The sequence below is a fragment of the Neolamprologus brichardi genome, chromosome 22, assembly GCF_056152115.1.
Source record: "Neolamprologus brichardi isolate AB-2024 chromosome 22, ASM5615211v1, whole genome shotgun sequence".
NCBI classification, from domain to species: Eukaryota; Metazoa; Chordata; class Actinopteri; order Cichliformes; family Cichlidae; genus Neolamprologus; species Neolamprologus brichardi.
Window position 1 is genome coordinate 17,268,718 of NC_142124.1, and position 14,971 is coordinate 17,283,688.

At 41.7% G+C, this 14,971-nt stretch overlaps 3 protein-coding genes across 4 annotated transcripts; 2 read left to right on the plus strand and 1 right to left on the minus strand.

The window, feature by feature from the left end:
* Positions 1-4: 4 nt before the first annotated feature.
* Positions 5-3,900, minus strand: acot13 (acyl-CoA thioesterase 13). The gene is made up of 3 exons (XM_006787851.2): positions 3,732-3,900; positions 3,438-3,622; positions 5-423 (listed from the first exon to the last, which is right to left on the minus strand). The coding sequence occupies exons 1-3, from the start codon at positions 3,813-3,815 to the stop codon at positions 264-266; spliced, it is 429 nt and encodes a 142-aa protein (XP_006787914.1). The 5' UTR covers positions 3,816-3,900; the 3' UTR covers positions 5-263.
* Positions 3,901-3,942: 42 nt separating this feature from the next.
* On the plus strand, positions 3,943-7,000 carry LOC102777635 (tyrosyl-DNA phosphodiesterase 2-like). 2 transcript variants are annotated; one of them, XM_006787849.3, is made up of 8 exons: positions 3,943-3,955; positions 4,232-4,410; positions 4,644-4,768; positions 4,855-5,004; positions 5,151-5,242; positions 6,050-6,168; positions 6,259-6,429; positions 6,516-7,000. In XM_006787849.3, exons 2-8 carry the CDS (start codon positions 4,264-4,266, stop codon positions 6,795-6,797), a joined length of 1,086 nt encoding a protein of 361 aa, XP_006787912.2. In that variant the 5' UTR covers positions 3,943-3,955; positions 4,232-4,263; the 3' UTR covers positions 6,798-7,000. The 2 variants fall into 2 exon arrangements, with proteins under 2 accessions (XP_006787912.2, XP_035762472.2); XM_035906579.2 differs by having other exon boundaries at positions 3,945-3,970.
* A 5,721-nt stretch (positions 7,001-12,721) lies between these two features.
* Positions 12,722-14,946, plus strand: LOC102788141 (tyrosyl-DNA phosphodiesterase 2-like). The gene is made up of 6 exons (XM_006788070.3): positions 12,722-12,787; positions 12,877-13,038; positions 13,170-13,261; positions 14,007-14,125; positions 14,203-14,373; positions 14,454-14,946. Exons 1-6 carry the CDS (start codon positions 12,735-12,737, stop codon positions 14,733-14,735), a joined length of 879 nt encoding a protein of 292 aa, XP_006788133.2. The 5' UTR covers positions 12,722-12,734; the 3' UTR covers positions 14,736-14,946.
* Positions 14,947-14,971: the final 25 nt, after the last annotated feature.

Here is a 14,971-nt window from a genome sequence, read left to right on the forward strand (position 1 = left end):
TCACTCTTTGTCCATTTGCTTTTATTGCATGCGCACGAATCATTGATACAGTCTTTCAATCACAAGGGGTCAATTTAAGTTATTGGCAAATATTTAACAGCAGGAAATAAACATCAAGTAACCACCAGCTCGTAGCCCAAGCGTTGACACCCACCACTGAAGTACTGATTCTTGTTATTACAAACTTATTTACAGACAGAGAGAAGCTGTTTACATCGTCACTCTTGCTTTGACACTACAGACAGATACAGAGTGGAGAAGATTCAGCTGCTGCCAAGATGTTTGGTGTGTCTTCCTTGTGCGATGATCTTCCCTGTAACCTTGTTGGTGAGGTCCACTGTGGCAAACGCCAGACTCCGTCCCTGTTTCAGAACCTGAGCGGTGATGAGAACATCTTCTCCCATCTTGGCAGCGTTCATGTACCTATGACACAGTGACAGCTTTTGTAGTTTATCGGGGAAATTATCAGCCATATTAGGAAAGCCTGCAGGAGGTTAAGTTTAATCCTGTGAGGTGTAACTTAACCCTCAGTGCGCTAAGCTGAGTATGTTATTTCTGACTTTCAACATTTAGTCTTGGCAATAAGTGAATAAAGCTACTTTCGGCTGCTCCCTGCATTAACACATCTGATGAAACCCCAAAGGGATTTGTCTCCTGGGATCAAGCCAGGGACCATTTTCTTACTGGGCGATTCTGTAAACCAAAGAAAATAAAAGTTCTAATCAACAAGGGGGAGAAAAACTATATATATATATTTTTTAAGTACTTTTCTCTCAAATGTGGGGTCATGACTCATCACTCTTCATGACTTTGACCTCACAGAGAGGCCGGACACTACAGTTTAAGTGGTATTAAATATCCTCATTTCTGAGTGCAAAGCTCTTCCTATTCTGGCTGCTCCCTTCAGGAGTCGCCATCTTTCTCCATGTCATCCTATCCCTAGCATCACACCAACCCTCTGCATCATCCCTTTTATGCTTGCTCCTCTTCTGCAGTTCTAGCTAGATGCTGAAATACAGTGACCACAGCTTATTAAGCAAAAACACAGTTCTGAATGTCACCTTAACCCCCTGAGTATAGTGCTATAAATAATACACAGGTAATTTATTTTTTTTTCCTTTTTCAGGGCTCGCAAAATTTCAAAATCCCTGGTAGCCCTTCGGGCAGGGACTCTTCAGTCTTTGGTAGCCCAAAATAAATTTAAGTAGCCCAAATAAAAAAGAGAACAATTTTTTTGATTGATGTTAATCAAAAAATTGTTGAAACACAAATTACAACATGGTATAAAAATTACAATCATCAACTCAAATACTTGGTTCTAATTAAACAGAAATTTCTATGAACCTGTAAGAACTGTAGAACATGAATCAGTCTGTGTCAGATCCTGAATTTGAATTTTCCACTGAAGTCACGGGTTTTTGAAGTTTGCAAAGACTGCTAAATTGTGCCAGTGGTAGTTCACTCTTTGCAACGTAGTACGCTGTTCTAAGCAGATTTTTCAGGTTTATTTTTAGTATGTTATTTGCAATTGGTGTTTGTTCTGGGAAAGATATTGCAGACTGAGCAATAATGCATTTCTTGCATTTCTCATGGGTTCTAATGGGGGCCTTTCTTAAAATTACTGGTCCCAGTAACAAAGGCGCTTGTCGACTCAGAAATCGAGGGAAAACCAACAACACACCCGGCAGAACATTATGTTATTTACACGGGTGCACATAAGTGGTCCGCATGTGCGCATTCGCTGTCAAAATAAAAGACGCGCACCAGATAAGAAGTTGCAACGCGCGTTTGCGTCCATATAAAAGGAACTGTTTTTGTCCGCTAGAGTGGGATTTTCACTGCACATTCCGCACCACATCTCTGTGCGTTCATTATTTGTTTGAAGCCAGCTCACCTCCTGCAACCACTTTTCCGAGAATACGCGCTTCTTTTGTGGTTCGGACTCCTTCTGACATTTCTTTGGAGGTGGAGAAACACCAAAGTAATTGTTTAAAGGAGTTTGCTTCTTCAACATCTTTAAGAGTTCTAAACAAATGTCTGTCCTCCTCCAGAAAATCTTATGTACACAAACACGCGTTGCAACTTCTTATCTTGTGCGCGTTTTGTATTTTGACAGCGAATGCGCACCTGCGGACCACTTATGTGCAGCCCTGGTTATTTAGCTCGTCATATTGCAGCCACAGAAATTCTTTTGTCCATGAAACCATAAAGCTGCACTTTCTTTTTGCCTTATAGTCTGATTTGTCATAACTTTTCCGTTTTGTGGTTAGCTTTTCTTTGGCTGTCCCTTCTTCACCCTGACCTGTCTTATTTGGCTCAGCAGAACTAAAATATATATCCTGCTGCTTTTACACACGCACTCACATAACGCTCAGCGATTCTCTGCGCGATCAACCTCTCACATGTTTAAGCTGCGGGAGATTTCACTTGTCATGTTTGCATAGTAAGCTAACGATTGATAAGACGATGTCAGAGGAATTGGTGGGCAAATTATCATCACTCACCAATCAGTGCTGTCGTCGCTCTCTATACACAGTTCAGCGATTGCAAAGTGAAAGCAAAAAACAAGCGCAAATTCAAACGCGATTTCAATATGTCACATACTGACAGTGGCTCACCGATGCCAATGACATAATTACCCAGCTACATTTCCAAAAGAATGCAAAAGCATTGACATACATTTTTCCTTCCTATGATAGCCCGACGGGCAGGGCAGAGATAGATTTTGGTAGCCCGACTGGAAAAATCGCTAGCCCCGGGACATCGGGCTAGCGATTTTGCGAGCCCTGTTTTTCATCTTGTTCTGTGCGATAAGCCCAGCTGATGCATACACCTTGTATGTGTTATTATTCCTTTAATTTAGGTTCAAATTGGTTTGCTGTTTGAAGGTGCACAGCAATGAGAAATAAAGACTTAATGTGTTAAACATAAAGGAACAAGCCTGTTATATTTGTGTGAAAATGCTAAAACCATCTCAGCCTCTCCAAACCACTCAACCTGACCTGTCCCTAGCCCTGGTCACTCCACAAACTGGTGTACCCCTGGTGCCTATCCTGAGCACAGATAAATTCAATAAAGATAGTAAAGTAATTTTGGACTAAGTGTTCACATTTATCCATTTATGAGGAAAACAAAAATAGTATAATGTACAAAAGGTGACAGATAAAAGTAAAAATATGCTACAACCATGTCTGCAGTACAAACGGCAAAACATAAAAAAAAAAAAACTTAACGTTTTTGCATGAAAATAACCCTACACCAGCACAAGTCTGGTTGGTGTTGGGTCCGTGTTGTAGGACCCTGTGAAGGTTCATTTTACATATTTCAATTGAACCTTGAACCCTGCCTGCTACTTTTTACAGACAGATCTGCCTTATACCAGAGTTTTGAGGCGTAAAACCTGTTCCCAGAAAGGCTTACAATAGTTATGGACTCACGTTATATTCATGTCCACGCTGACCCCCGGTGCCCCCCTCTCACTGTACATGATAGCCATGGTGGATACGATATCAACCAGTGTGGCTGTTAGCCCGCCGTGCAGCGTCCCTCCCCGGTTTGTGTGCTCTTCTTCTACCCGCATCTCACACACCACTTTACCGGGGCTGGCAGACAAAATGTCCACCTGAAGAAAACACAGAGTTGTTTTTATGTCAGCGCAACAATACAGACACTATCCGGCTTTTTTCTGCGCTTAAACCAAAAACTAATTGGCACAAACTGTCCATATTTACCTTGCTAAGTACCCTGTCGAAGCCTGGGCTATCCACCATAGCTCTCATTACATGTTTTAGGGAGTTTAAAGTAAGCGAAGCCATTGTTAACGGCACGGTGTGTGTGTTTAATACCTTTTCATGAAGCCAATGTCAAACCTCTGTTTATCTTACACCGCCGGAAACTGTAGCGTGCCGCAAAACGGTCCGGGTGAAACTTTAACTGGCCAGCCACAGTAAAGAAGGTAAACAAGCACCGCGTGCGTATAAAATTTTAATTGTAATAGTTTTTTTTCCTAGCCTTCTTTTAGTTAAATATTTTTTATAATACAAAGTAGATTTTAATGGTATGGAGTCTTATGAAATGGTATACCAACCCTAAAAAGTCTTATTTAAAGCTTCAATATATCCGAATTAGAAACTGTTTAGCAAGTTCACCCGGACGTATTTCATGGGTACACCTTAGAGAACTTGCAGAGAGAAAAGATGGGCTAATGTTTGGTTTTAATTCTTTATTTCAGGTGTACTCGTGCAAAACTGGTGTCTAATAAAGATGGCTTCTACCTCGGAGTCGGACACACCGTCAGTTTCTAACTTGGAGGAAAAAAGAAGCCGCCTCTGTGACGAGTTTGCAGCCATAGCGGGAACTGAAAGCGCCGTGGCTCAGTGCTACCTGGCTGAGAATGACTGGGAGATGGAGGTACATACACCAGCTGAGTGTAACTTTGGTGTTGTAGCCGGAGTCCAAATGGGCACTTTTAATTGCACTCAGCACAGCTTCGGGTTATTTTACTGATTAAATGAGAGCCTGTAGCTAAAAGCATTACATTGATGCTGATGCTGGAATACGGATGTATATACAGCCAAGTCCTGATATTTTTTTTATTTTTTAGCCCTGTGATAAGCAGCACATTCCTTTCTCTTTTCCTTCAGAGAGCCTTGAACTCATTCTTTGAGGCAGACATGGAGAGAGTGTTTGATGTTGAGGAGCTTCCAGAGAAAGACACCACCCCCAAAGCTAAGAGGCAGAAGGTTGAAGATGCCCCTGTTGCAAACTGGTGAGTCTGCTGTCTTTTCTGTGTATGGTGAAGTTTACTTATGACTCGTTGCATTTTAGCCAAACTGTCTGTGGAAACATTTGCAGCATAGATTTGACTGCAGACAGTCCTGCTACCACACGGAAACCTTCAGAAGAAGCTGATGGTAAACTGTCCATGATCACCTGGAACGTGGACGGACTTGATACGGACAACATTGCAGAGCGTGCCAGAGGCCTGTGTTCATATTTAGTCTTGTAAGCATGTGCTACACTTGTTGCACAGTTTTAGGCATCATTTGGAGGAAATTTTCCATTTTGCTCAAAGTTCTATATATTTGATAGTTAATGTAAGTAAAGTAATTGTTTTTACTTTCATTGTTTGTTGTTTTTTTGTTTCATAGATACACTCCTGACGTGGTGTTCCTGCAGGAGCTCATTCCCCCTTATGTCCAGTACTTGAAGAAACGGGCTGTCAGCTACCTGATGATTGAAGGTACAGTATGTTAGATACAGTTAGGCAAAGCTCTCGTGTGAACGATAAAATGGTCATTAATGGCTGAATGCAGTTGAACTGCTTTGGTTTCCCTCAGTGTCACATGAGCAGAGCCATTAAAGACATTTGCAGATATTAGTGACATCTGTGTTCTTCTTTCACTGCTTTTATAAATTCTGACTGTTGTACTAATATGGGGATTATACTTCTGCGGGAACTGTGACAGGAAGCTCATTTTAAGCCCACGAGGTAACCGTCTGCATAACCTAACGTGGACCTCCAGAGAAATGTAACTACACATTGGGTCAACATTGACTTGATTGGCATGGAAGGTTGCAGTGTAGGAGTAAAAGGAGTGTCTCTTGGTAATTTTAGGGCTTTTATTGACTTGTACAGTTAAGACATTTTAGAGTCTTCAGCACCACTTATTAAAACATTCAAGTCAGAGTGTATATGTTTATTTGAGTCTGTAAGCATACTTTTGACTCTGTGTGGATTAGAGAAAATCTCAAATAAATTCAGACTTTCAATTTTTTTTTCACTCATTAAAGATGTATGCTTTACAATCATTGCACACTGGAAATAGGACAGTTAAAAGAAGTCTTTAAAAGCCCCCAAATTACCACAACATTGATACACACAATGACTAAATGTAAACTGACCACAACCGTTAAGTATCTGTGTACACATACAGTTTGGACATGATATTGATACTTGTGTGTATCAGGATACCTTGACTAAAGATTTGATGTGAAGGGGAACCAAAGCTTAAAAGTCTCCATCTTCCTCTTGACTTGTGTTGACCAGGTGGTGAGGAAGGTTACTTCACAGGGATGTTGCTGAAAAAGTCCCGAGTCAAATTTGTGGAGAGTGAGATAGTAGCTTATCCCACCACTCAGATGATGAGGAACCTGCTTGTTGCTCAGGTGTGTGCAAAATCATCTCTGATATTTTCTTTGTGTGCATAAGTTCTGCGGAACGGGAAACTTAGGACCATTTTCCTTTCCAAAAATCAGGTGATCGTCAACAGCCAGAAGCTGTGCCTGATGACATCCCACTTTGAGAGCTGTAAGGGACATGGTGCAGAGCGGATGAAACAGCTGCATGTGGTGATGCAGAGGATGTCAGAGGCACCTGATGATGTCACCGTTGTGTTTGGGGGAGACACAAACCTGAGGGATGCGGAGGTCAGACGCTGCTCTTTCCACTCACATACAGCCAGTAAACTTGTAACAAGAAATCACAGTAACTCTTTTCTCTGGACCCGTCTCAGGTGACCAAGGTGGGCCTGCCTGCAACTGTCTGTGATGTGTGGGAACGACTGGGCAAGCAGGAGCACTGCCGCTACACATGGGATACTAAAGCCAACAACAACAAAACTGTTCCATATGTCAGTCGCTGCCGCTTTGACAGAATCTACTTCCGCTCGGCTACCAAGGATGGAGTCCCTCGTCTGGCCCCTGATCACATGGCCTTGGTGGGGCTGGAGAAGCTGGACTGTGGTCGCTACACTAGTGATCACTGGGGAATCTACTGCACCTTCTCAGCTGAATAGAAATACACAAAGCAACCAAAAACATGACAGTTAAGCATTTTGTTTTTGATCAGCCGCTCTTTAAATTACTGTAACACTATGCAGGAAGATGTTCTTATTGCCTGTAAACGATTCACCTTATTTTAATCAGTTTTATCCTCTAATGTGTGTCTGCTTAAGTGTTTTATGTGGTTAAAATGACAAATTAAAATATGAAAAGTACCAATAAATTACAATGTCTTTGTTTTATTATACACTTACATTGATGGGGGGGAAAGTCCATTAGCAGAAGTCTGACAGCTCTTCAGCTTTTAACCTTGTTACATGATCTTCCTCAGTGGATGGTGTTGGGACTGAAAAACACCACACACAGCATGAGAAACCCTACTGGGATGTTACTCTGTGTGTAATACACGCATCAGGCCACTAGAGAGCAGTACACAGGTGAATAGCAACTGTTTAAAACACTGACTTACAGGACTGAAAGTAGTGTTATGGGAAGTCTTAACTTTTAAGTACTACATGCATATGACTGAAGCTGTTGAGCCACTGTTACAGCTACATGCAGTACTATCCATCCACTCTCTTCTGTGTATCCAATTCAGGGGCTGGAGCCTGTTCCAGCTGTTATAGGGCAAGACGCAGGGTACATCTTAGACGTGGTAAAAAGTGATTTTGTGTTTATTATGTATGTCTTTACTTATATCAGTAAATAGGCCACTTAATAATGTTGTTTGTGGCTCAAGATGACCTGATATCATTCATATATATCACATATTATAGACCAATAAGTCATTTACAGCAGTTTAAATATGGACATTCACTTTTTGGCAAACACCAGTGTTGCATCCGCAGATTTGTCCTTTTCAATGAATGGTTCTCTCTGTCGGCCAGTGTGCTGTTTAGTCAGGCTGTTTGCGCCTGACCGAACTGTGACTATCAGCAGTTTGCATGGATGTGTTTCCTGAATCAGTTGACGGAGCGAACATACGGAAGTAAACTCAAAACTCTGTGGAGCTCATCTGTGGAGAAGCTGTCGACTCGTGCTTTATTTTACAGAAATACAGAGGTATGATACCAATGATACCAGGTAGAAGAGTTTATATATATATTTATATATATATATATATATATTAGGGGTGCAACGATACACAAAATTCACGGTTCGGTTCGGTTCGATACTTTGGTGTCACGGTTCGATATTTTTTCGATACAAAAAAAATGTTCATGCCTTTTTATTAATTTGTCATTTATTAAATTTTCACGGCACATTCTGCACCATATCTCTGTGCGTTCATCATTTGTTTGAAGCCAGCTCACCTCCTGCAACCACTTTTCCGAGAATACGCGCTTCTTTTGTGGTTCGGACTCCTTCTGACATTTCTTTGGAGGTGGAGGAACATCACAGTAATTGCTTAAAGGAGCTTCTTCGACATCTTTAAGAGTTCTAAACAAATGTCCGTCCTCCTCCAGAAAATCTTATGTACGCAAACACGCGTTGCAACTTCTTATCTTGTGCTCGTTTTTTATTTTGACAGTGAATGCGCACCTGCGGACCACTTATGTGCAGCCCTGGTTATTTAGCTCGTCATATTGCAGCCACAGAAATTCTTTTGTCCATGAAACCATAAAGCTGCACTTTCTTTTTGCCTTATAGTCTGATTTGTCATAACTTTTCCGTTTTGTGGTAAGCTTTTCTTTGGCTGTCCCTTCTTCACCCTGACCTGTCTTATTTGGCTCAGCAGAACTAAAATATATATCCTGCTGCTTTTACACACGCACTCACATAACGCTCAGCGATTCTCTGCGCGATCAACCTCTCACATGTTTAAGCTGTGGGAGATTTCACTTGTCATGTTTGCATAGTAAGCTAACGATTGATAAGACGACGTCAGAAGAATTGGTGCGCAAATTATCATCACTCACCAATCAGTGCTGTCGCTCTCTATACACAGTTCGCGCGATTGCAAAGTGAAAGCAAAAAACAAGCGCAAATTCAAACGAGATTTCAATATGTCACATTTTGACAGTGGCTCACCGATGCCAATGACATAAATACCCAGCTACATTTCCGAAAGAATGCAAAAGCATTGACATATATTTTTCCTTCCTATGATAGGCCGACGGGCAGGGCAGGGCAGCCCGACTGGAAAAATCGCTAGCCCCCGGACGTCGGGCTAGGGATTTTGCGAGCCCTGTATCTGATTGAGGAATCACTCATCTTTGGAAAAGAGAGTTTATTACAGAGAAATGTCTCTTTCCAAAATAAAAGCTATACTATACGCTTCTTCTGGGCTATATTCTCAGCAGCATATTAAACATATCAGGTCCCCATAAGGAGAATCATGTGCTAACGGCTGTCTAAATGACTCGGCTAAAGTTTGTAGCATGTGCTTGTTGTTTTTGTCTGCTTCCACTTGTCTTTGCACTAGGATGATGTCGGTGTAAATGTGCAGTCATATTCGTTGTGTTCCCACTAGTGCTGTCAGCATTAATCTGAAATGAGGTTAACGCCACAACACGGCAAATCTCCTTAACGAGCTACCGCGGATCGCCCTGTGCGTGGGGCTGGACGGCCAACACGTTAACGAGCTAACTGCGCTAACACACTAGTTCCCACCAATGTAATTGAGCATTGCTGGCACATCCAACATACTGTTTTACTTTAGTCCATGACGCGCTTACCTTCAGGGTCATACGTCACATGAAGACCAAAATAGTTCCAAACGCCAGATCTGAATGAGGGTGGGGGAGGTTCAATTTGCCATGTTGCAAGGAGAGCTTAACTTTTGTCTGGCTAGCTTGCCCTGCGCTCAGTGAATCTGTGTTCGACTACTCCGCCTAGGCTGCACTGTCGAGCGCAGATCCACTGAACGCTCAACACAGACAGCACCGCCAGAAGGAAAGTTGATAAAATAAATTAAAAATGTTGTATTGTTCGATACATATGCGTACCGAACCGAAAGCACTGTATCGAACGGTTCAATATCGATACGAGTATCGTTGCACCCCTAATATATATATATATATATATATATATATATATATATATATATATATATATATATATATGAATGACTGGAAAAGAGCTCCAATATAAAAAAAAATTTAAAAAAGTTTTGCCTATTAATGCCAGGAAGAGGAGTCGGAAAACTTGCCAGTTGTTTAAGTTAACAAACTTATAAACAGAACCCTGACATTCAGGCACAGAGAATCTAAAGAGTTATAATCAAGCAGCCTATTCATGTTTAAATTTGCATAACACAGTTTTAGTTTTTATTCTTTCAGCTGTAGTTCGGAGGGTATTTAATGGCCTGAAAGCAACCAAAGAATTAATGCAACAACATGATTCAAATGTAATATTAATGTCTACCTGGAATTTATATCCACACGTACAGAATGGGGATTGGGCATTAGAGGGTTTGTAAATATGGAGATAGAACAACCTTTGAAATTTCTTATGGTGTAGTCCAATAGTATTTAAGCACATGTGGTCTTAGTGTGGTGCTGGTCTTGTTGGGGCTGAGTTGTGTTGGAATCTGTCTGTGGAGGGTGCTGGCCAGAAGTGTTTGTCTTCTGGTCTGGTGAAAAAATAAATGTGCTTTACTTTCAAAATGCCTTTTGGACTTGTTATTCAATCATTCTCCTCCTGGACCCCTCTACCCAGACCAGCTGTCTGTATGACGAACTCGGTCACCTATAACATCTCTAAGTTTCTGGCTTCAATCCTCAACCGTTGATAGGCAGCTCTGAACACCACATCCAAAACACCTTGGATTTTGTTGAGAAGGTGAGAGATGTCATTATGGAGGCAGATGAAACAATGGTCTTGTACGATGTTACATCTCTCTTCACTTGTGTTCCAGTCACCAGCGTTGGAGGTAGTTTGTAAGAGATTACAGGATGATTCCAACCTCAACAACAGGAACACTCTCTGCATCAACCAATTGTGTTTGCTTTTGGAACTGTGTCTTAATTCACCTATTTCACATAAAATTGCAGTATTACAGGCAGAAACATGGGTGTGCCATGGATTCCCCAGTTTCACCCATTGTGGCTAATTTGTACATGGTAGAAGCGTAAAAGAGGGCTTTGATATCCTACCCTGGAACACCACTAAGTCACTGGTTCAGATATGTGGATGACACCTGGGTGAAAATCAAATCCCAGGACGTACCACAATTCACGGATCACATTAACTCAGTGAACCAACATATGAAACTCACCAGGGAGGATATGAAAAGTGACAGGTTTGCCTTCTTTGACCGTGAGATTTCCATCAGTAACAGGGAATATTTAAAAGTTGATGTGTATTGCAAACCTACGCATACGGATCAGTATTTAAGGTTTGACTCTCATCATCCACTGGAACATAAACTGGGTGTCATCAGGATGCTACAACACAGAGCGAACACCATCCCCACAGACACAGCAGCCAGGGAAGAAGAAAAACAGCACATCCAGAAGGCCCTGAGTAAATGTGGTTATCCCAGCTGGACTTTTGTCAAAGCTGGGAAAGCACCTAAAGAAAGCTCCGGCCGATCCAGGAGAGAAGGACAACTGCTGCCCAAGCGAAAACCTGTAGTGATCCCATATGTGTCAGGAGTATCGGAACAATTGTGACACATTTTTTCTAAACACCGAGTCTCTCTGGCTTTTAAACCCCAAAACACGATGTGAAAATATTGGTGCACAAGGATCGGGTCCCCCGACACAAACAGAGTAACATAGTGTACGCTGTTAAGTGCCAGGAGGATTGCCAGGATTTATACATCGGGGAAATCAAACAACCTGTGGTGAAGCGGATGGCACAACACAGAAGAGCTACCTCGTCAGGCCAGGACTCTGCAGTCTATTTACACCTACAGGCCAGTGGACACTCTTTCAAGGATGAGGCTGTACACATCCTGGACAGGAAGGAACGCTGGTTTGAGCACAGAGTCAAGGAGGCCATTTACGTGAAAAGGGGAAGACCATCTCTGAATCGAGGAGGGGGCCTAAGGGTACATCTTTCGCCATCTTACAATGCTGTGATTGCAGCCATTCCCCAACTCTGTGTGAATGGTACTCATGGCCATTGATCAGTGGTCTTTGATCAGTGGGTTTTGGTCAGTGGTTGTTGATCAATGGTCATGAGAATTTGCATAATTATGATTAAGGAACTGACCTCCCAGTCCATTGTTCCTTCAGTGGGCTGGTTTCAGTCATTATGCAAATGTACTGTTTATAAGATTGGGGAAAACTGCAGTCAGCTGAGACTGAAGAAGTCACTTGGATGAGTGACGAAACGTTTCTCCCACTGAAAACGTTACGTCCAGATGTACAGAATCAAAATTTTTGAACGCTCTCACTGACATTAATGGAAATAATATTTGACAATTTTTATTAAGGACAGAAACTTTTTCTTCCCCTTTTCTGTTAATTTTTTTACATTTTTCTGATAAAGTTTTTAATTCATAAATGTAGCTATTTCAAAGCCAAAACCTTTTGGAAAAGTAAGCTCTCATGACTTGCTTACATTTACATATCGTGATACTTTCTGAACCTCTGTTGTTGCTTTCACTGCTTTGTCTGTTCATTGGCCTTTCTCTGTACGTGTGTTTATTTAAGGTTGGTATAAAAAATATTAAACCTTGATAGAATGGTTGGAGCTAGAACATGTAAACATACTTTCAACCATATTTGGGTTGAAACCAAGGACACGAAAAAAGTCATATACACATACTGGGAAACTGCCTGGGTATATTGGCAACCAAGCCCTGTTTAAGTGTGTGTGTGTGTGTGTCTCTGTGTGTGTGTGTGTCTGTGTGTGTGTGTGTGTGTGTGTGTGTGCGTGTGTGTGTGTGTGTGTGTGTGTGTGTGTGTGTGTGTGTGTGTGTGTGTGTTTTATGACTTAAACGGTGCATAATCTTCCTGTGACCTTTATTTCAGAAAGAGAACTGACTTGTTGAAGTAGACATGGAGAGTGCCTCTGAAACACACAGTGGTGAAAATACTACTCCAGATGACTGGTAAGTCTGCTGTCAGCTCTTCTATGTATGGTTAAGTTTACATATGACTCTTTGTATTTTAGCTGACTGACTCTGTGAAAAACCTCCAGGATGGATTTGGCTGTAGACAGTCCTGCTGACAGTCCTGCTGCTACACAGAAACCCTCAGAAAAAGAGGATTTTAAACTGTCCCTGATCACCTGGAATGTGGACGGGCTTGATTTCGAAAAACGTCCAGAGCGTGCCAGAGGCCTGTTTAAATATTTAAACTTGTAAGTACCTGTTACACTTTTCACACTTTTAGGCATTGTTTGGAGAAAATGTTGTTGGAAATGCTACATTTTCCTAAAGGCTGCACATATGTGACATTTAATATTATTAAAGTAAATCTCTGTAAATACAGACACAACCCTGATGTGGTGTTCCTGCAGGAGCTCGTTCCCCATTATGTCCAGTTCTTGAAGGAACAGCTCGTCAACTATATGATGATTGAAGGTACAGTATGTCAGATAGATACAGGTAGGAAAGGCACAGGTATGAATGATCAAATGGTGATTAATGGCTGAATGCAGCTGAGCTGCTTTGCTTTGACTTCATGTAACACATGAAGAGAGCTGTTAAGGACTTTAGTCAATATTAGTAACATCTGTGTTCTTCCTTCACTGTTTTTATAAAACCTGACTATAAAACTTTGTACTGAGACTACATGCTTATTACTGTTGTGGGACAGCTGTGTGGCAAACGGTTTGTGGACCCAAATTAAGGACTTGCCAGACAAACTAAACTCAAAGCAGAGCTTTATTAGCTGGCAAAAGGCAACCTTTACAAAAGATAAGGCAGAGTAAAACTTGAACAAACTCTAAGGGCTTAAGTGCACATGAGATAATCAAGGAGAAAGGACACACCAGGGAACATGGGTGAACAAAATCTGACTAACGAGACAGACTGAACAACACACACAAGACAAAAGAATCCAGGAAGTAACACACACACTGAGACACAGACTAAGGCACATGAACTAAAAACTGAGACTGGGAATAAAAAGACATGGAAACACACAACAGACTGGAGAGGCAAAAGGAACTAAGATCAACCGGGGAACTAGAAACATGGATAACAAAACTCAGAAAAGCTAGGAACTAATACTCAAAGAATAAACAAATCATTGACTAAGGATTTGATTTGAAGGGGAACCAAAGCTTAAAAGTCTCCATCTTTCTCTTCCTTTTGTGTTGATCAGGTGGTCGGAACGGTTGCTTCACAGGGATGTTGCTGAAAAAGTCACGAGTCAAACTTGTGGAGAGTGAGATAGTAGCTTATCCCACCACTAAGATGATGAGGAACCTGCTGGTCGCTCAGGTGTGTGCAAAATCATCTCTGATATTTTTTTGTGTTCATAAGTGATGCTCAGGAACATTTTCGTTTCCAAAAATCAGGTGATCGTCAACGGTCAGAAGCTGTGCCTGATGACATCCCACTTTGAGAGCTGTAAGGAAAATACTGCAGAGCGTCTGAAACAGCTGCATGTGGTGAAGCGGAGGTTTAAACATGCACCTGATGATGTCACCGTTGTGTTTGGGGGAGACACAAACCTGAGGGATGCGGAGGTCAGACGCTGCTCCTTCCACTCAGCCAGTAAACTTGTAACAAGAAATCACAGTAACTCTTTTCTCTGGACCCGTCTCAGGTGACCAAGGTGGGCCTGCCTGCAACTGTCTGTGATGTGTGGGAACGACTGGGCAAGCAGGAGCACTGCCGCTACACATGGGACACCTCTGCCAACAACAACAAAACTTTTCCCTTTGTCGCTCGCTGCCGCTTTGACAGAATCTACCTCCGCCCGGCCATCAGAGGTGGAGTCCCTCATCTGGCCCCTGATCACATGGCCTTGGTGGGGTTGGAGAAGCTGGACTGTGGACGCTACACTAGTGATCACTGGGGAATCTACTGCACCTTCTTAGCTGAATAGAAATACACAAAGCAACCAAAACCATGACAGTTAAGCATTTTATTTTTAATCAGCCGCTCTTTAAATTACTGTAACACTATGCAGGAAGATGTTCTTATTGCCTGTAAACGATTCACCTTATTTTAATCAGTTTTATCCTCTAATGTGTGTCTGCTTAAGTGTTTTATGTGGTTAAAATGACAAATTAAAATATGAAAAGTACCAATGAATTATAATGTCTTTGTTTTATTATACAC

Bases quoted from the DNA above. Each gene is read 5' to 3' on its own strand.
- acot13 (XM_006787851.2), bottom strand. From the start codon at position 3,815: ATGGCTTCGCTTACTTTAAACTCCCTAAAACATGTAATGAGAGCTATG. The intron at 3,623-3,731 runs GTAAATATGGAC...TGTTTTCTTCAG, and splicing joins TCGACAGGGTACTTAGCAAG to GTGGACATTTTGTCTGCCAG. The intron at 424-3,437 runs GTGAGTCCATAA...ACTGTGTCATAG, and splicing joins AGCGTGGACATGAATATAAC to GTACATGAACGCTGCCAAGA.
- LOC102788141 (XM_006788070.3), top strand. From the start codon at position 12,735: ATGGAGAGTGCCTCTGAAACACACAGTGGTGAAAATACTACTCCAGAT. The intron at 12,788-12,876 runs GTAAGTCTGCTG...AAAAACCTCCAG, and splicing joins AATACTACTCCAGATGACTG to GATGGATTTGGCTGTAGACA. The intron at 14,374-14,453 runs GTCAGACGCTGC...GACCCGTCTCAG, and splicing joins CAAACCTGAGGGATGCGGAG to GTGACCAAGGTGGGCCTGCC.
- LOC102777635 (XM_006787849.3), top strand. From the start codon at position 4,264: ATGGCTTCTACCTCGGAGTCGGACACACCGTCAGTTTCTAACTTGGAG. The intron at 5,243-6,049 runs GTACAGTATGTT...TGTGTTGACCAG, and splicing joins CAGCTACCTGATGATTGAAG to GTGGTGAGGAAGGTTACTTC. The intron at 6,169-6,258 runs GTGTGTGCAAAA...TCCAAAAATCAG, and splicing joins GGAACCTGCTTGTTGCTCAG to GTGATCGTCAACAGCCAGAA.